This window comes from Cladophialophora psammophila (assembly GCF_000585535.1).
Source record: "Cladophialophora psammophila CBS 110553 chromosome Unknown aczJe-supercont1.7, whole genome shotgun sequence".
In the NCBI taxonomy this organism is placed as follows: domain Eukaryota; kingdom Fungi; phylum Ascomycota; class Eurotiomycetes; order Chaetothyriales; family Herpotrichiellaceae; genus Cladophialophora; species Cladophialophora psammophila.
The window spans coordinates 872,928-891,706 of NW_006912928.1; the positions used below are offsets into that span (position 1 = coordinate 872,928).

The 18,779-nt window shown below is 52.9% G+C and overlaps 8 protein-coding genes across 8 annotated transcripts; 4 read left to right on the top strand and 4 right to left on the bottom strand.

The window, feature by feature from the left end:
- Nucleotides 1-128: 128 nt before the first annotated feature.
- Nucleotides 129-3,145, bottom strand: A1O5_05334 (uncharacterized protein; the record flags this gene model as incomplete). Its single annotated transcript, XM_007745935.1, has 2 exons — nt 129-1,762; nt 1,813-3,145. The coding sequence occupies 2 exons, from the start codon at nt 3,143-3,145 to the stop codon at nt 129-131; spliced, it is 2,967 nt and encodes a 988-aa protein (XP_007744125.1).
- Nucleotides 3,146-4,565: 1,420 nt separating this feature from the next.
- A1O5_05335 (uncharacterized protein) lies at nt 4,566-5,769 on the top strand (the record flags this gene model as incomplete). Its single annotated transcript, XM_007745936.1, has 2 exons — nt 4,566-4,986; nt 5,036-5,769. The coding sequence occupies 2 exons, from the start codon at nt 4,566-4,568 to the stop codon at nt 5,767-5,769; spliced, it is 1,155 nt and encodes a 384-aa protein (XP_007744126.1).
- Nucleotides 5,770-6,427: 658 nt separating this feature from the next.
- On the top strand, nt 6,428-7,202 carry A1O5_05336 (uncharacterized protein; the record flags this gene model as incomplete). The annotated part of the gene is made up of 2 exons (XM_007745937.1): nt 6,428-6,661; nt 6,714-7,202. 2 exons carry the CDS (start codon nt 6,428-6,430, stop codon nt 7,200-7,202), a joined length of 723 nt encoding a protein of 240 aa, XP_007744127.1.
- A 45-nt stretch (nt 7,203-7,247) lies between these two features.
- Nucleotides 7,248-7,466, top strand: A1O5_05337 (uncharacterized protein; the record flags this gene model as incomplete). Its single annotated transcript, XM_007745938.1, has 1 exon — nt 7,248-7,466. One exon carries the CDS (start codon nt 7,248-7,250, stop codon nt 7,464-7,466), a length of 219 nt encoding a protein of 72 aa, XP_007744128.1.
- A 634-nt stretch (nt 7,467-8,100) lies between these two features.
- A1O5_05338 (1-phosphatidylinositol phosphodiesterase) lies at nt 8,101-9,525 on the top strand (the record flags this gene model as incomplete). Its single annotated transcript, XM_007745939.1, has 1 exon — nt 8,101-9,525. The coding sequence occupies one exon, from the start codon at nt 8,101-8,103 to the stop codon at nt 9,523-9,525; it is 1,425 nt and encodes a 474-aa protein (XP_007744129.1).
- Nucleotides 9,526-9,773: 248 nt separating this feature from the next.
- On the bottom strand, nt 9,774-11,237 carry A1O5_05339 (uncharacterized protein; the record flags this gene model as incomplete). Its single annotated transcript, XM_007745940.1, has 1 exon — nt 9,774-11,237. The coding sequence occupies one exon, from the start codon at nt 11,235-11,237 to the stop codon at nt 9,774-9,776; it is 1,464 nt and encodes a 487-aa protein (XP_007744130.1).
- Nucleotides 11,238-11,563: 326 nt separating this feature from the next.
- On the bottom strand, nt 11,564-13,612 carry A1O5_05340 (uncharacterized protein; the record flags this gene model as incomplete). The annotated part of the gene is made up of 1 exon (XM_007745941.1): nt 11,564-13,612. One exon carries the CDS (start codon nt 13,610-13,612, stop codon nt 11,564-11,566), a length of 2,049 nt encoding a protein of 682 aa, XP_007744131.1.
- A 620-nt stretch (nt 13,613-14,232) lies between these two features.
- A1O5_05341 (uncharacterized protein) lies at nt 14,233-16,095 on the bottom strand (the record flags this gene model as incomplete). The annotated part of the gene is made up of 1 exon (XM_007745942.1): nt 14,233-16,095. One exon carries the CDS (start codon nt 16,093-16,095, stop codon nt 14,233-14,235), a length of 1,863 nt encoding a protein of 620 aa, XP_007744132.1.
- Between the last annotated feature and the right edge of the window lie 2,684 nt (nt 16,096-18,779).

Sequence of the window (18,779 nt, forward strand, 5' to 3'; positions counted from 1 at the left end):
CCACAGCCAGAGGTCACCGGCCTGCTCGGAGAATCCAAAAATCCGGGGTAATCCCCTCGCCCCTTTTTGCAAGCTTGGCACCATCCAAGACGGCGCGCTCAAGATATACTGTACCGGCTGTCCAAAATCTAAAAGCCTGCCTGTCTCCTCGTCCCCTTCTTGCCCTTCTTCTCTGCTTGTCTCGTTCCATAAGCACCTCTCTCCGGTTGTGTCATGCTCAATCCTGGTAGTCCAGTCGTTTGACTCGAGCTCGGTGCAGCTGCCTGACTGCTTTGCACCTCTCGCTCTGGCAAACCGGAGACCTTGGGCCTGCTGCTGATGCCGGGCAATAAGTTTCGTTGCATCATAACTTCTTGACTGATGAGTTGAGTTCTTTCCAATTTCCGCTGTAGTCGAGTGGCAGATTTGAGGGCCTTCTTCCTCTCTGTTGGGTTCAACGACTCTGCCGCTATCTCCTCCTGCGTAAACTTGATCTTTTGATTTGTTTGCTGGTAGGAATAATCTGCGGGGTTCTGTTGTATAGAACCCGGGAGATGGGCTAGAATGTTGGAGATGTTCGCGTGATGGTTGAGCAGTAAAGGCGGCACTTCACGATGAAATGTTGCGTATTTCCGTAGACGGGTGACCGCAGGTTCTTCTGCATCTGGAAGAGTCTCTGGTGTTGGTGCCTGCGAAAACCCTTGATCATCTGATTGTAGACCTAGTGATGGAGATGGAACCTCGCCATCCCGTGTCCGCGTCGAATATGGTGGTGGAGAATCAGATGGACGAGGAAGATTCCCGGAAATCAACACAAATGTCCCCAGAAAGCTATCTCCCACTATCTGGCGTACCAGCCTTTCACGATTGACCCGGCCGCGGTCTGTGACTTTACCGGATAGTGATTCGACATATACTTTAACCAAGCTCTCGTAAAGGTCAAGAAGTAAATGCCTGTGCGAAGCACTAGGGAAGCCCCCTACAGCAGAAGCGGCCGGTTCGACGGTAATACTGGCTTGGAGTGCGATGTTATCAAGCCATAGATCCGCGGTTTGAGAATCTTCTTCCACGTCCGTGATGCGACACCTGTCGGCAAGGTCCGATATCAGATGGATGGGCGTTATCTTATCCTCGCCTTTGAGACGTTCCAGATGTTCAATCGCTTGTTGCAAGGTCGACCTGAAAGACATACCACCGTTGTCCTTTTCCATCAAAGTTTCGTAGTGCAGAAGACGCCGCCAATTCCGAGAACTGGAAGGAACAGGTTGTAAATCTTGTGAAATGATATGTGCAGCGCTGGCTTCACCTGTCAAAATTTTTGTTTCTCCATCATCCGCTACAACAAAATCGTCTAGATCCTCGTCTGAACCCTCGTCAACGACATATTCAGAACTTAATGGATGGGTATCCAGAAGCCTATCCAGAGTCCGGGGCAATGATAAATGTGGCACCTTCTCCCTAAACTTGTTCGGTAGATGACCCGAGAGGCCAAATTGCTGAAGTTCATGCTTGTACAATGCTTCGACAACTTCCCCTGTAGCCAAGCAGGCAACAAGCTTGACCAGGCCGAATCCGCCAGGTCCCGAAGGCCGATCTTGAGTCGAGAAGGCTACTGGACACATGATGATATCAGTGACATTCTTCATGCGTCCTGTTAGATGCTGCGGTAACTGAAAAGCTGAAGGATCATGGATGGCGATAGTTGTCGAAGCGGAATCCTGTTGCTCAAAGCGGTACAGGACGGCGAAATGGCTGGTGGCAGAATAAAGGAGTACCCACGAATCTAAAACTATATGTTAGCGATGTGTTAAGTTGAACAGTGAATCTCCGTACCTTGCAAAGTTTCAAAGACACTCATACGGAGCCTCAGATCGGTGCGATCGCGGTAATGATTCCAAGAACATACCAATTCAAGCGCTTCATTTGGGTTTCTCGTACTCTGAGACGAACTAAATAGGAGGAAGCGTGACGTGGTCAGGACGAATACGTGATCACTCCGACGGTCGCTGATTTTGACATCAAGAATCACGTTCCGATCTGACTGGGATCCCAGGCGCATGTCGACCGGACCCAAAAATGATCCCGTCTGATCAAAAGCCGCAGCAACGCGTCGATTGCACACCAAGAGTCTGTCCATAACTCCTTTCGGGTTCGTCAACCAACAAGCTCGGTGCCATTTATCCCTGTATGTTGAGACTCCCGAGAGCAGAGATCGCTGGCCGGAATTGCTTATATAGTTCGAGCCTTGCAGAGATACTTGGTATAGAATGCGCGCCGACCTTGATTTTCTTCCCGTGACCTTCCAGACGCCCCATTGCCCGCCGGTGTCCACAATTACCACCAGACAGTGATCCTGGGGATTGAATGTGGCGTGTGCGTGAGGTTGCCCGCCCGTTCTCGAACATGGAATGGTGACGACTGGACATGGATCTAGAAGCACCTCAGGCACTTTGTGCTTTGACAACGTGGGCCGCAAAATAGTCGTGCCGCTTGGCTTGACGACAAGAAATTGCGTGCCCCTCACATGACTGGCTGACGATATCTGAACTATTTCGTCTGTTGACTCCGCCCAGTGTCCCAGCACGTTGCCAATGAAAGGAACCGTGCACAAATTCAGCAGACCAGCCTCGTTGCGGATGGCAACCTGACGCTCCTCTATGGCAAGGAGCTGAAGAATGCCGTTATTCGAGCACGTTCGAAACGCAACAATCGGACTATATGGAGCGTCGTTGTGCAAGCCAGAGTCAAGAGAAGGTCGAGCATGCCCAAGGGCCAGGACGCTTTCTGATGGTCGATTCAGCTTTTCGGACTGAGAGGATGCCGTGTTTGACTGAGCCGAAAAATCGACAGCAAGCAAGGCCGCGTCGGGGACTCGCTTCAGAAATAAATTCTGCAGCCCACGACCTAGTCTAGAGTCTTGCACTTTGTCTCTTGCTTGTACAAAGTCTGGGGCAGAGTTCCACGTCTGTTCGTCCACCAACAGAAAGTGAGATGAGCGGTTCCAGCTGGCCTGCGTTCTCTGTCCATCCTCGGTGTTTCGAGTCTGATGCTGGCGCAGGAACGTCCATTCATGCCTGCGGACATCATAAGTGGCAGTGCCGAGGTGTCCAAAACTCAGCGCATTTGTTTCGTGGACATGGTGGCCGACGCGCCGAGTATCAGCCATTCGAATGAACTTTTGCCAGTTGCGAACAGAGTCGTGGGCACAGGAAAGACATGGTCAGAATTGACGCGTCCGTGAGATCTGAAATTGAGGCCGATCAGGTTCTGAATTCGCCTAGCTGTAGTTTCAACCTGATTGAAAGGCAAAAGGTGAGGTGGAATTCGAACGTTTGCAACCACCTCAATTTCATTAAAAATTCATATCAAAGTGGATTGCATCTACCTACAACAAGTTAGTGTCAGTCTGCATCAGCCGAATTTCAGAGGTATATTAGATACTAGGTAGAGATTGATATAACACTGCCAATTGGCTACAACAGCACATTTCGTCTGGGGAATGTAAGAATAAAAGACAAGGTTGCTGGTGTAATGATGAAGCTTGTGTACTTTGGCCCTATGATACGGCCTAGGTACGGCTTGGCAGTCCCCTTCTCGTCGTACACGTACACACTGATACACCAAGTTGGTAGAGAAAAAAAATTTAGAGCAAGAAAAAAGGTGCGGACGGCCACAAGCGACTGTAGTTTCTGGCTTCAAAAATTCAGAAGAACTCATAGCAACGCTTGGTCTTTAATTTTAGTTAGTGCGTGTTACTGTTTAAGAATTCCCATGAGGTGAACGTACTTCGATCCCTGGGAGTATGGTTAGCATCATCATTTGATTTGGCACATATATGCCTTGTACTCACAAGGTCCTCCGGGTTATGAGCCCGGCGCGCTTCCGCTGCGCCACGTTGCTTTGTGTGCTAATTTATGAGGTATATTTTGCATTTACAATTCATAATCTTGACTTTGTTTGATGGATGTGGGCCAGATGAGTCCCGAGTAACCTTACGTCAGACTTCCGTCGGCATTCAAGTTCTTCCGACGGGCTTGGCAACCACTTCCGGCAAGCTCCCCATCTTCCATGTTAGGCGTTTGTCAGTATTTCATCGAGACTCTCCCGTGAAATGTATCGCCCCCCTAATGCCGGCAATTCTCCGTCCTCACAAAAGACCTCAGCTCGTCCGTTTCGGCCGATTTACGCAAGTACGATGGAACATGAAGCTCTGCAAAATCCTAATTCGACTTCGTTCCATTCAACCTCGCCAGGCACTCGTTGAATCCCACGCATATGTTTTCTCGTACGACTAAGCCAGTGTCCAATGTTCCCCACCTCCCCATCTGGGTATGTCCAGGAACAGGACTGGCTGGCAGTTTGACCCTATGAGCATTTGCTCTTGTTTAGGGTATCGCTGCAGTCGGCTTCATGAACGTGACCAGTCCTTCTATACGAGATGATTGTGTGATGCAATGAGGTGACGCTTTCCTGGAGATTCCACGCGCAACAAAAGATATAAATATGGAGTTGAAGACGAAGGGTGGTGTGCTCCCTGTCACCAGATATTCAGTTGCCCCGGAAAACACCAAGATTTCCCAACAACCATGTCCACCAACTTCCACGCCCTCGTTTTCGGAGCATCTGGTATATCGGGATGGGCGCTTGTGAAAGAGGCCCTGAGCTATCCCACTCCCACCACTTTCAGTCAGGTCACCGCGCTGTCAAATCGTCCCTTGTCGATTTCGGATGCCCATTGGCCCAACGATCCACGACTCCAATTGGCCAGCGGCATTGATCTTACCGCCCCCGTCGACGTTGTTGCCGAGGCGTTGAAGGAAAAGGTCCCCAAGATTGAGACCGTTACTCATGTCTTCTTATTTGTCTACATTAACACAGGGAAAGACCAAAAGACGCTCAAAGAGGTCAACACTAACCTCATCAAGACCGCTGTAGAGGCTATCCAAACGGTCTCGCCCGACATCAAAAGCTTCATCCTACAAACTGGTGGAAAGGCGTATGGACTGGGTATTGATGACTTCCTCTGCTTCTTGGACCCGACTAACCGGCACTGCAGAACGCCCTGATGTCGTCAAAATTGTGGCTCCGCTCAAGGAGTCATACCCTCGAGTCCCGAAACCGATCGCCGACGATATCTTCTACTACTCTCAATACGACGTGCTCGATTCTCTGTCGAAAGGAGCCTCGTGGACATTCACCGAAATCAGGCCAGACGCGATGATTGGATTTGTCCCAGGGACAAACGTCATGAATCTTGCTCAAGGACTGGCATTCTACCTAAGCCTGTACCGCGAAGTCCACGGAGCCGGGGCCAAGGTCCCATATCCGGGCGCTGAGCATGGCTACCGTCACAAACATACTGACACCTTCCAAGACATTGCGGCGAAGATGGAAATATATGCCGCTTTGAACCCCGAGAAATGTGGCTCTGGAAAGACCTTCAACGTGACAAACGGTGACGTGGTGACTTGGGCAGACAAGTGGCCCGGAATCTGCGCTTATTTTGGTCTTGAAGGGATCGGTCCGCAGGGCACTTTTGAACCCCCAGCAGAGTTTGTCAAGAGACATGCTGATACCTGGAACAAAGTGGTGGCGAGAGAGGGCCTCAAAGCTAGCCAATTGGACTCGTATTACTGGCCTTTCTTGGACGTTATGATGGACAAGGCCTTCTTTGACCGCCAGTATGACCTGAGCGCTGCTCGAGCAGTGGGTTTTGAGGAAACGATCGACACTCTCAAGGCCTATGCAATCGCTTTTGACAGGATGAGGGCGGCAAAGGTCATCCCATAGGCGGAAGGGGACATATCATGCCGATGATGTCTGGTGAAGTTTCAGAACGGCATGCGTGGCTCAGCTTGCCTTTCACTCTTCTCAAGTAGTTAGTATTGGCAGGTTCATTCATTTCGATCCAACATGGGCGTCTCTTTTTTAGCGAAAAATAATAGCTCTACCCAACAGTCCCTCGTGGCAAGCGATAACGTCGAGTTTCAATGCTGTCAGCTCGTTGTTTCAAAAGACTGTCATTTCAGTTGAGCGGCGAGGCGGGTTGACGAGACGCGGTGCGTGACGTCAGGAATTACGGTGGCGCATATAAAGATTAGCAGCCACATTCTCCTGTTCTTCGTCCCTCGCTTGTCTCCAGTCTGGTATACCACCATGTGTTGCGAATGGCGCGGATGGACATAATGAGGCAAAATCAGAAATCACACTCGTTGAGATGGACTATTTCGGTGATGAACACGAAGTACTCTTTCAGCAACTACACATATCCTTGCACCTACAGCCTGTGCCAGCATAAGGATCGATCAACTACTCCTGCTCGGAGTCCCCCCTTCAGCCCTGTCGAAATGAGCTGTGCGTGGGGTGGTCAGCAAGATGAAGAATAAATGCATTCTCTGCCAAACTAGGAGCTCCTCCCTCCGATAAGACAGGGATTAAACCATTGACGATGGCCACAGGTTCGCTGGCTAATGTCGTCTACCAGACACCCTACAATTTCCGTGGCTTGATCACAATCGGTAAAGTCATCATTGTTATCGATCTGATCATGTTCGTATTCTTCACAGCCTTGATAATGAGACGATTCATTGTGGCACATAGTTCCTTAGGCATTCATTCATCCGTCCCGGCGAAGCCTTCTTTGTGGGAACATTCTGGGTCTCGGTCAGACTTATTCTCCAAGGTGTGGATTCATATGGTCACTATGCTGGGCCTGGCTTGACACGGCGATGAAGGTATGCTTTTGGGTGACCTGCAGCTTTACCCTGCTCTTTGCGATTTTTCAGTACGACCTCCTGTTCGTCACTCAAAGGATCAACATCCAAGGAATGACGCCTGCCTGGATCTTACCCATGTATCCGCTCATAGTCACAGGACGACTGGCTGGGGTGATTCTTCAACATCAACAGCCTCCCGCCGGAGTCCCTGTCTTTGTTGCCGGAGTCACTTTCCAAGGCCTAGGGTGGTTGGTCACTGCCCTCCTTTACGCGATTTGGGTTATTCGTCTATTCTCTGCCGAACTCCCAGTACCGTCTCTGCGCCCTGGCATGTATGTCGCAGTAGGCCCGGCAGCATATCCCGCTGCGGGCCTAGTCATTCTCTCCGAACGAGCAACGTCCGTCCTCCCCGTTGACTTTCTGGGTGTCCAGACTGTCTCTGCACCTGAGATTCTCCGCGCAACGGGCAGCATTGCAGGGATCTTCCTCTGGCTGCTTGCGTTCTAGTACTATGGCATTACAACAATCTCGGTCTTCAATGGGATCAGGACCATGTCTTTTACGCTCACGTGGTGGGGGTTTGTCTTCCCTAACACAGGCCTTGCGCTTGCCACGACCGCAATTGGGACCGTGCTGGATAGTCCTGGTATCAAATGGGTCAGCTGCGCGATGACTGCGGTGTTGTTCGTGCTGTGGCTAATTGTGGGGTTTGCCCATGGCCGGGCGGTTTGGAAGGGCCAGATTTTGTGGGAGGGTAAGGACGATGCTTGAGGCGATTGGTTATACACGCCACATATTTATTATAAATGTAAAGGCAATATCGGGAAGTTCTTTCAAGTGGACAAGGGACACAAAGAGAAAGATGCCGGTAAATGATCTGACTGGATGCTTTAACCATCTCTGCAATTGACCTCCACTTGTCATCATCTCTTCGACCAATATATCGGCTATCATGGAGACTGTCTTGCTGAGGACCAGTCAACAACAGTGGCCCCTTCAACTCAGGCGCACGGCGCCATCAACGGCAGGTTCTGGTGCTCCATCTCAGCCTTGAACCTTTTGAGAAGCTACTTAGCAACTTACTCCGAGCTGAGCATGTGCAAGCGCCCTCACCGCTCAGCAGGGAATGCGATTGGCGGCAGCTCACGAAGACCACGGCCCCGCGCGTCCTCTCGCTGGCTCTCATTCGCTTTTTGCACGGATCTCTTCGAGCTGGCCTGAGATTGAGCCCAACACCAAGGGCCTAAGGGACCAAACTCAGCTGAAAGGTGCAGCTCTAGGCCGGAGTTTCTCATTCGCTGTCATCCCGACTCTGTCCCCTTATTATGTCTTTTCGTCATTGGCCGCGTCGATGAACTTCTTTCCACCCTTTCGAAAACCTCGACGACAACGGAAGCCGCCCGAAATGGTACCACCTGTCACTATCCGCAACATCAGCAACAATCCGCTGACCCTGGTGCTGGTCGAGCATTTCGATCCTGCGCCGGATGAAGGATTCCAGATGCAAAATGTGACAGCTTCCTTGGCTACGATCACGAATGGGCTGGGCCTTACGAACAACACCACCCGCAAAGCCGTACCTCAAATACCTGCCGACGCGATTCCCTTTGCGACCAGAGAGGTTTCGATCAAGCTGCCGCCGTTCACTGTGGTGCCCACGGACATCAAAGCTGTCATCAACAAGCCCGATGAACGCCTTCGACTGACATTCCAGACGGACCTGGGAGGGAAGCATCAGATGTACTGCCCCGTGCCGACGGCGGAGACGGCGACGCTGGTTGCTCTCGCGGCAAACCCCAAGTTGCGCTTTACAGGTATCTTTCTCCCCGAGACTTCTTATGTGGCTCTGTACAATACCTCCCACCCGGAAACCTGGATGAAAGACCTCCCAGACCACACTCCACTCGGAGTCCTGTCGGTTCCGGGCACGCATAATTCGCCTACACATCATCAAGCCGCGCCATCCGTGCGTTGCCAGGCGGTGTCGCCGAAGGAGCAGCTCAAGAACGGCGTCCGCTTCTTTGACATCCGCGTCCAGGTCCCAGAGCCCTACGACCCGAACTCGGACAAGCTCATGCTTGTTCACTCTTCCTTCCCCATCTCTCTCACAGGGAACAAATACTTCCGTGATCTCTACAATCAGATCCTCGAATTCCTCAAGCAAAACCCCGGTGAGACCCTCATCTTGTCACTCAAGCGTGAAGGCACGGGCAAGGGCACAGATGAGCAACTCTCCCGCATTCTGAAAAACAACTACACCAACCCACGCGAGTGGTTCACCGAACCGCGCGTGCCGTCTCTGGGCGAAGTGCGCGGCCGGATCGTCCTGGTGCGCCGATTCGTCCTCGAAGAACCCCTACGGCACGAGTGGAACGGCCGGGGATGGGGCATCGACGGCCACGTCTGGGCCGACAACACGCCCAACTCGATGTGTCCGTCGGGCGACATCTGCGTGCAGGACTTCTACCAGGTGATGGAGAAGCCGTCGATCGAGAAGAAGATCACGTACGCGTGCGACCACCTCGAGCGCAGCGGGTCGTGCTGCCTCCTCCAGGGGCAGAACATGGGCAGCCAAAAGTACCCGCTGTACGTCAACTTCCTGAGCGCGAGCAACTTCTGGAACGTCAACTGCTGGCCCGAGAAGGTCGCCGCAGAGGTCAACCCGGCCATCGTGTCGCACCTCTGTCAGAGGCACATGCTGGGCGACAACGGTCGTGTCAAGGACGGAGACTGGAGCACCGGCATCGTGGTCACCGACTGGGTCGGCCTGGGAGGAGATTGGGACATTGTCCGATGCATTGTGGGCATGAATGCCAAGTTGATCAGCTAGATAGACAGACAGGCGGTACATATTCCAACTTGCATGTTGTATTTGCTTTTGCTTCTTGCCTTGTGCTCTTGCTGAACTCTGGCACACACACATATCCTCCATGCGATTGGCTTGGTGTATATTTCGTCCTCGAAATATGTCAAACAAAAAGTTTTCATCGCATGTAGCTTTCAAAGGCCTAAACTCTGCATTTATTGTATTTCAGCTCATAGCGACCAACGTATTACTACGTAAATTCTTGTCTTCATTCAGCTCATGTCGACGACCATAGTCCCCGGCTCTTCGAGGTATTTTTGCACCACCTGCGCCATCCTCGCCATCGTGGCCCCGTCGACGACCCTGTGATCCGCGCTCCAGCTCAGACTGACCGTCTGGGCCGGCTTGACGGTGACGCCATCTGCTGCAAAGACCGGGACGGTCTTGACCTTGCCGACGCCCATGATGGCGAGCTGGCCCTCGACGATCACCGGGGCCACGACCTCGCCGCCGATATTGCCGATATTGCTGACTGTGACGGTGCCGCCCGCGAGATCGTCATTGCCGAGCTTGCCTGCCTGGCCGAGCTGCGAGAGGCGCTGGATCTCGCGGGCGATGGACGTGATCGATCGCCCATTAACAGCCTTCACAACAGGCACGACAAGTCCGTTGGGCGTATCCATGGCTATCCCTATATTGTGCACCGAGCGCATCATGAGCTGTGGCTTCTTGGGGTCAGTGGTCAAGTCCAGCCGCGCGTTGAGGAGAGGGTACTGGTTCATTGCCAAAGACACGGCCTTGACGATGAAGGGGAGGTACGAGAACTTCGGCATCATCGCCTCTTCGGGGTTTCTGGCCGCGTTCAGTCGAGTCCGCATCGAGGCGAGGTTGGTGATGTCGATCGTGTCCGAGTATAGGAAATGCGGGATGGACAAGGACCCCGTCATGCTCCTGAACATGGCTGACTGGACAGGCGTCAGTCTTTGCGCGGTTTCGGTCTGCTTCGCGTCAATTTCGGGCTTCAACGACGGCCCGGATGATACAACGGTCGGAGGAGCTTGTGCAGTGCTGCCTTGTTCGAGATATCTGTAAACGTCCTCTTTCAAGACACGGCCATCCTTGCCAGTGCCCGGGATATCCTCGATTGCAATGCCGTGCTCCTTCAACAGACCCCTGACGGCAGGAGTCGCCAGAGAGGCGTATTTGCTGGCTGGCTTGGGCGCCACTGCAGGAGTCGATGTGTCTTGTTCCTCGGGATGTCCGGCCCTGTTATCCTCTGCAGCTTGTTCCTCGTCTGCAATCTTGCCAGGATCGTCCTGGACCGCCGGCGGCTTTTCCGTCTCTTCAGGTTCTGCATCTCCCTCCACTTCGATGTCGACCATGGCGTCACCCACTTGCACGACGGCGTCCTGCGGGAAATGGATCTTCTTGATGACGCCGCTGAACTTGGACGTGATCTCGACCGAGGCCTTGTCACTCTGGACCTCGCACAGAGGACTCCACTCTTCGATGGGAGCCCCTTCCTCCACGAACCATTGGATGATCTGTACCTCTTTTACCCCTTCGCCGATGTCCGAGAGAGTGTGTGTTTCTATCCTATCTAGCCTAGTCGTCGCGTGGAAGTGTCTGCTCATGCGGAGGAAAGGGGCATATGTTCGAGGGCGCGTAGCAACGCTTTGGCTTTGCGCCAGACATTGCAGCCATCTTAAGGCTTGTGGTGAAGGGACGTACTTCATGGTGCAAGTTGGAGGGCAATCCGTCAAGCAGACATGGAGCAGCTCCCTTTTGTCTTTCTCTTCCCCGGACACAAGCAAGTATTTGAGCGCAGTGAGATGCTGGAAGCCAACCGCGGATAACCGAGAAGCCGCATTGATGGACGGTTCTGACGGTGAGTGCGAGATCGAGACTCACTAGACCCCGCCGCCTCCCCGTGACTTCAGCCAAGGCCTTCTCGCCTTTCTATTTTGATGATCAAGAATATTATACCATATGGTTTGAATAGTATTCTTCAATTAGTCGACTATCGTTCCCAGGGTCGAACTTGTACAGTACCCTGCTTCAACTATGCACCACCCTCGGTAAGCACCCTTGTCCAGTCAAACTTTCTCCACGCCTTTCTAAAATCCTCGACCCTCTTGTCCGTCCCTCTATGCCACCGTCCTTGCCTCTTGATCACATCCGGTTCTAACCCAAGCATGCCGCCAATGATCTCTCTCGCAAATAGATCGCCTCTAGGCCACTGTTCCTGGTCCTCCACCACATGTCCAATGCCCCCGTCCAGTTCGAACCAGACGTGGAAATATGGCATTTCTTTCACCAGACTCCTTCGGAACGCCAGTTTGCCCAATCCGCCAGACTTGGCCTTTGCCAAAGTGTCAATGATCTTCTTGTGCTGGGACCACTCGTCTTCTGTGCTCAGAAAGGCCTCCTTGAAGAAGGCCGGTGCGGTTTCTCCCAGGCTGTAAGGAAGCGGTACGACAGAAAGCGCGGCGTGCGGCTTCCTGTGCGGAAACGCAGCATTCTCGTAGAAGATGACGTCGCGACCCTGGTCGTGGTACATGCGCGTGAGCGATTTCATAAAGTTGCGGATCTCTTCCCATTCGTCGTCGTCGCATTCGAGGAGGTTTGTGCGATGTTCGGTCGGCACGATCATGGTGGACTGGGGCGAGAGTTCCGGTTCGGTCGGGAGAGTGAGATATGTTCTTGTCGCGAGAGACACGACAGGAGCGACAGGCGGAGTCTCCGTATCTTCGTGATAGCAGAGCGGACAGTTCTCCAAAATCCTATTGAGTTTTTGATACTCATTGATGGCGACATTGCGGAGGTTGACGTCGGACTTGTGTACCCGTTTGGCCAGTTTTTCGGCATTCTCATCGAGGTAATCAAGGTCATTGTCGAATTTGGCGTCCTTGGCTATCCGCTCCGCCATCCGCAGACCCTCGCCTCCTTGTTGTCCGCGTGTGCGGCGTTCTTCACGGACCATGTCTTCAATGCTCATGTCTTCGTTCTCCTCAACTTGGCCACGTTCTACTCCTCGGCGGTTCTGCACTGCTTTGACTTCATTCCGAGGCGCGGATGAGAGCATGCGGTTATCCATGGCGGATAGGGTGATTATCGTGGGGTCCTGTGACTCGTACGCAGCAAGCGCTTCGGCGTACTCCTTTTCCAAGTCCGCGGCTTTGGGGTCTTTCCGCATTTGAGCCCTCATGAGTTGTGCCTTCAGTTTGTTCAGCGTCGTCTGGTCAACCTTCTGGGTAGTGGCGTGGGTTGTCGCGACAGGAATCTGCTCAAGAACTCGGTCTGGACTGGTCTCAGTTTCTCGCGGACGAGGTCGTTTGAAGCCCGCATCCATCTTCCGCTCCTGGAACAGCTCTCCACTGGGCTTGTCCTTGCCCACATAGCCATCGCCGTAGGTCTTGCGGCGGTCCAACTCGATCCTTTCCTCCCTCGCGTCATCAAATTCTCGTAGACTGTCGTAGCGTTCCAAAGCAACGTCCTCCACCTTGCGGCCTGTTTCTTCAGCTTGCCGATATACACCTTTTAACCTGGTCATACGCCACTGAGAGCCAGCATCTCCAAATGTGTAATCAACTTCGTGGCTGGCCGGTTCGGCTTCGAGCTCGTTGGTGGGAGTGCCGTTCTTGAGATCCCGCAGGTGATGGTTGAGTTCTCTCTCATGCAGTTTCAGCTCAAAGTCAGCTTCTAGAGAACCAGACTTCGGCTGCGGCGAGGGTTCGGGTCTTTTTCTCTGAACATAGTCGATATCGAGCGCCGAAGGAGCTTCCATCCAGGCATCACGCTTCAATTCGCCCGAACCTGAGCTCGTTGCAGGCGGCCTCTCCTCCTCTGTGTCCTCCTCTCCTCTACTGCGGCGGTGATGTCTGTGCTGATGTCTGCTTTCCGACGCTTCCTCGTCTCTTGAGTGTCTCGTTCTCTTGGACCGGTGACCGTCTTCGGCATCGTAATGCGAGTCGCGATGTCGGGAACTTCGGTGGTGATGGTAATGGTGTCGATGCCTGTGTTCGGACTTCTCGTGTTCCTTGCGCCCCTCCCGTCTCTTCTCCGCCTCTTTCTGCTCTGCCAACTCCTTCTCAAAGTCTTCCAGTGCCATTTGTGACAAAAATGTACTTGAGTATCCGGGTTTGGTGGCGCGAATGAGATGTCGGGGGAATTTTACCAAAGCTGCGGAAAACGGTTGCGTGGTCTGACGAGAAAGTTGAACCCCTCCGTACGTAAATGACAAAACGAAGGGGTTTTGAAATCACCACGCCGTGCCGCGCCCTGCTCGTAGGGCTCAGGCCCCAGAGTGCTCAGCGCCTCAAAGTCTGGACCGCGCAGGCACATGGCAATGATGCCCGATTTGTTCTTCTGCGAGAGCTTCTTCGACTCCTGGTGACGGTGACCCACAACATTTATCATTCATTTGATAACTTGCTGACGGGATCGCGATGATGGCGCTGGCTCAAATAATACAATATTAAGAGGAAATTTCACAGTAATGAGCTCTGTAATCTCTATCTAGGTACTGTTGCTGTTCTGGAGCACTATCTTCAGGCCCTTCATAGGATCCCGCTTCGTTCCACCCGGTATTTCAAAGCAAATATGCAGCATGGCATTGTCGTCTTCAAGGGCACATCCGAGCAGGCTTGGGTTAATTTGGGCTAAAGTCGCCTTCTACAGCAAATCGAGGCAGTCCGTGGGCAACCTGACTAGGATCGGCACTTATTCAGCTTAGCCGATAGCAGTACAGCTCCAAGATGTCTGGATAGTGCCACCAGGGCCGAAGATCTCCTTGAGGGATTGAATAGCGGACCAAGAACCCATCCCGGATGAGGCCAAACCGCCCAAGGCGAACAAGATCGCGGGAACGCTGTACCACCAGCTCTTGCGAAGCCCGCGCATGTATCGCTTCCAGCCATCGTCATGACGAGTGGTAACTCCCGTATACGGATCGAAACCCTCACCAGGCAGGGTTGCAGCATTCTGGATGACCCAGGCCACGTACATGATGGCGGGAATGCTGTACGTGAAGTTGAGACTCAGCAGGCCACCGATGAGGTTGGTGATGGCTGTAAAATTGGGCACCGAGACGGCAAGCACCAAGGCGACAATCCAATACACAGGCCCAAGACCCAGCCAGAGATAGTATCCCTTCTTGGTAGAGATCGCGGGCAGTCCGAACAGCTCCTGGCCAACTTCCAAATAGACCGTCTTCATGCCGATGTTGAAGTACAAAAATATGGCGAGGAAACCCGTGACCAAAGCCAGGATATTGCTGACCAGTTGCAGACCGTAGGGGCTGACAACCTGGGTGATGCTGGTGATAGAGTATTGACCGATGTAGGTGTAGACGAAGGCGCCGAAGAAGACATATACGACCAAGATGAATGTTTGAGCGAGCAGGCAGCCCTTCCAGAAGTCCATGGGGTGGCGCATTTCGGACAAAAAGGCAACGAAGAGTAGAGCACCCGAGTAGGCGTAGACGATGGTATCAATACCATTGAACTGAGCCGCGAAAATATCAGTTGTCTGCTGTTGATACTGGGCAGGTGGCGTGCCGACAAAAGTTTTGACCGGCTCGAAGGTTTTCAGAAGAGTTGTCTGGAGAGCGACCGTTGGATCCGGGCCATTGAGAGCGGCGGCCGCACAGATGATGATGAAACTGACGATGTTAAACCAGACTGCGAAATTGCATAACCAGCCAAGGTGCTTGAGAGATCGGAGCGCGCCCGAGATCATGCCAATAGCCATGTTGATGATGACGATGGCGATGTAACAGACCTTGGCCTTGGCCAGCTGCGACAAAATTTGGGAGTTGCCCATGAGCACAACGCAGACAGAACACCACATCTGAAAGGCTTGGGTGACATTGATGAAGTGACGGGTCTTGGGGCCGAAGAGACGGAAGAAAGGGTCGCCGAAGCTTAACATAGGGTAGCGTGAAGAGTCGAGAGCCAGGAAGACCTTCCAGATCATCAGGCCCGAGGCCGCGGCAGCAATCCCGAAAAGCACGAAAATGCCAACCCCGAGGCCATAGCCACAACTAGCAAAGACGTAAGGAGTCTGGCTCCAACCGAGGATATCGGTGGTGATCAGGTAGAAGATGGTGATCCAGCCCGTCGTGCGGAGGGCGCGAGCGGCTCGCCGCCACTCGGCGTCCAAGTCGTGAGTGCTTGACGGTGCAATTGGGTTCAGCGAGGAATCGCTGTTGTTGGCAACGACATCCTTCTCCTTCTCCTTCTCGGGGTGAGTGGTCTCGCTTTCTGCCGCCACATCTTCAGAACCGGTAACTTCAAGCTCGGTGCTGTTGCTGAAATAGGCCTTGAGGTAACCCAGCATGCCACCGCCCTTGAGCTTGGCCATATATCGACGGTACTCTATGTCTTCCATCTCACGCTCGATCTTGGCCCAAAAGCTATATTCTTCGAAGGTGACAGTAGGGTCCAAACGCGCCTGCAGACCCCATAGACGCTGACGGATGCCAGGGTGAGCACCGCTTTGCGATAGCTGGCGAAGTTTGTCGGGTTCATGAAGCTCCGTCAGCTCCTTTGTGGGAATGCTGATGCCCATTGGGCCTGTCGGGATGATTGACATATTTGACAATGACCTGGCGACAACCCGGTCGTGAATAGGAAGGAGGGTTTTAGACAGCAGTGCCAGGAGACGAGAGAAAGAGAAACGAGAAGGGTTCAGAGCTTGGTTATGTACGGCACGACTATCGACCTTCTAATCGAGTGAGGATGGCGGTAGTCCCGCCGATGTAACTAGGACCCCCCTTCCTCCGGCGACAGAAGACAAGCTCTTTTGTGGAATCAAGCTACTTGTAAGCGTCTGCCACATGCAAGTACGAGGATGGCCATGTCTCGGGGACGCTGGGGTGGGATTGCCACACGGGAGCGATTGTGATCGTGGTTCGAGATCCAGAAAGATTTGACCGGACGAACGAAATGATGGGCTGTAATCAAATGGAGCAAACTATTCGCCGGCTGAGGAGGTAAATCGCCCTTGGGTAGGAGAACGGCCGATCAGTGGCAACTAAACCCGCTACCAATTGAGCATGGAAGGGATTTGCGCGTTCCTTCAGAGATAACGGCACGCCAACCAGCGTTACCCGTAGGTAGAGTGAGCTTACAAGGACAGGATACCTACTGACTGGGATGCAGATGTGTATTTCTTACCGCATCAGGCAGGCGATGCTCAACGGCGTGTGAGAGCTGCAAATAAACAAGGGCCGCACTTGGAAACCTGGAGGTCAGGTTAAGTTTCGGGGGAAGTTAAGCATAGAACAAGCAATCACCAAGCCTCGACCGACCATCCACTAACCACGCACCTGATATCCACTCGAGTATCCACCCACCGGCCCACTTGTATCCGCCAAGCATGCACCGAGGCATCCACAAATATCCCGCCCCCGAGCCGCTTCTGATAAGGGCGGCGCCGCAACTTGGTCAGGAAGGTGCCATTGGCAGACATCGCGTGACGCCCGGGTTGTGGGCAGCACTAGATCAAATACACGATGCAACCGATGCCACCTCTGAGTGCTACACACCTGCTGATCGGCGCTGAAGCTCGCGAGAAACCTTTAGCCAGCTATGAGTAGATCTGATAGCGAACTCTTCATCAGGTCAGGCGTGGGAGGACATCTTCAAGACGCCTTCCGTATCGAGCGTAGCTAGCACGGTCGTTATTTTGGAGGAGTTACCGACCTGCCCTATCACACACCTTATCAGTGCATTCGCGGAGTGGGAAGTCGCTTTTGGGAATTCTTCCAGATGCTTGCGAAGGCGCCCCGGGCCCAAGTTCACTGCTCAGGCATTGGCCGCCGGGAGTCTCGAAAGTGGCGGCGGACTGTTCGACAGTGGAACGATCACCAACCTCATCGGCATCCCCTTCTGATTTCGGATCTCTCCGGTGTATCGATGCAAGGACGCTGTGATAGGCGATCGGGTTCTCATACACCTTCAGGATTCAAAACTATGCGCATCACTTGCTTGATTCACGGTTTCCCACTCCAGGCCGCCAAAACTTTGAATAGTGATCGGCACTTGCATCCGAGCAAGCGTCCAGCGACATGTGGAATCCATGTCATGCCACCAATGCTCGCTCTGTCAAAGTCTTGCTTATTTGGTGCAGGTATGTCCTTACCGGGTAGTGTACTCGGATTGCCCTATCTCTTCTTCACCTTGGCCTTGGTTTCTGGCCTTCTTGATCCGTCAGCACAACATATCCACCATGATGAGCAAATATCACGAGAGTATCTGTCTGCAGTGCTGTTCGTCAGAGTCGCGGAAGGAAAAAAAAAAGAGTGTGGTCAGAGGATTTCAGCCAGCAACGTTGCAGCTCTGCCGTCCGGAAATGCGGAACGCATGGAAGCGATACTAACCTTGGCATCTACAAGTACCCAGTACTCACACACAACGCATACCAATCTCGGCCATCATGGAATTGGCGCGAAGCTTATATGTACTTGTATAGGTAGCATGCCCAGCCCCTACTGCGCCACCCCCGAAGGCTTACTTACCTCGGTAGGTCTAACGCACTTCATCGGAAAATACATAACATCTCTATTGGAGACCTCACTGTCACTGTTTTCTAACTGACACTACTTCCATTTGTAGCACTTATTGAGAATGGCCATAGGCAGTAGCACCAGTGGAGTCATTTTAGCCAAGTAAGCTTGTCGCGGAGCTGAGTGTGGAGATGAGAGGAAAACGGAGAGGGCAATTAGCTTGGCGGATCGGAACGAACCCTTGTCATCGGTTATGGCATCCTGTTTTGTGCCTGTGAGATTCAGAGATATACTTACGACGGCCTTCATTGATGCATCTCCAAGCCACACTGGCCTTCTTCGCAGCTGAGTATCTTTCTATAGCTGCCCAGTGCTATCATGGCCCTTCTTCCCGCATGAGCTTTTAGAGTCCATCGAAAAACTCACTGGCCCAACTTTAGCTGCGACCGCAACGTGAGCTACCGAGAAATCCCATGCCCGAAGGATTGTTTTGAGAGGTAATGGTAGTTGAGGGATTTCCCCCAAAGTTCCCGGCGAGACGACCGTAAGCCTGCCAGGCGACACCCCTAGCTATGCCCAAGAACCGAGATCACAGACCAGCAGCAGCAACAGCGCAACAAGGCTAATCTGGGAATAAAAGGGCGAATGAGAAATGGCTGGCACTGTGAGAGGTAGACTCTGGGTGGTCTCAGTTGTCTTCTTCACGCTGTTCCTCTTGCGCCCCGTCCTGCTCCTCATCACTCCCTCTCGCATCCGACTCTCAAGTCTC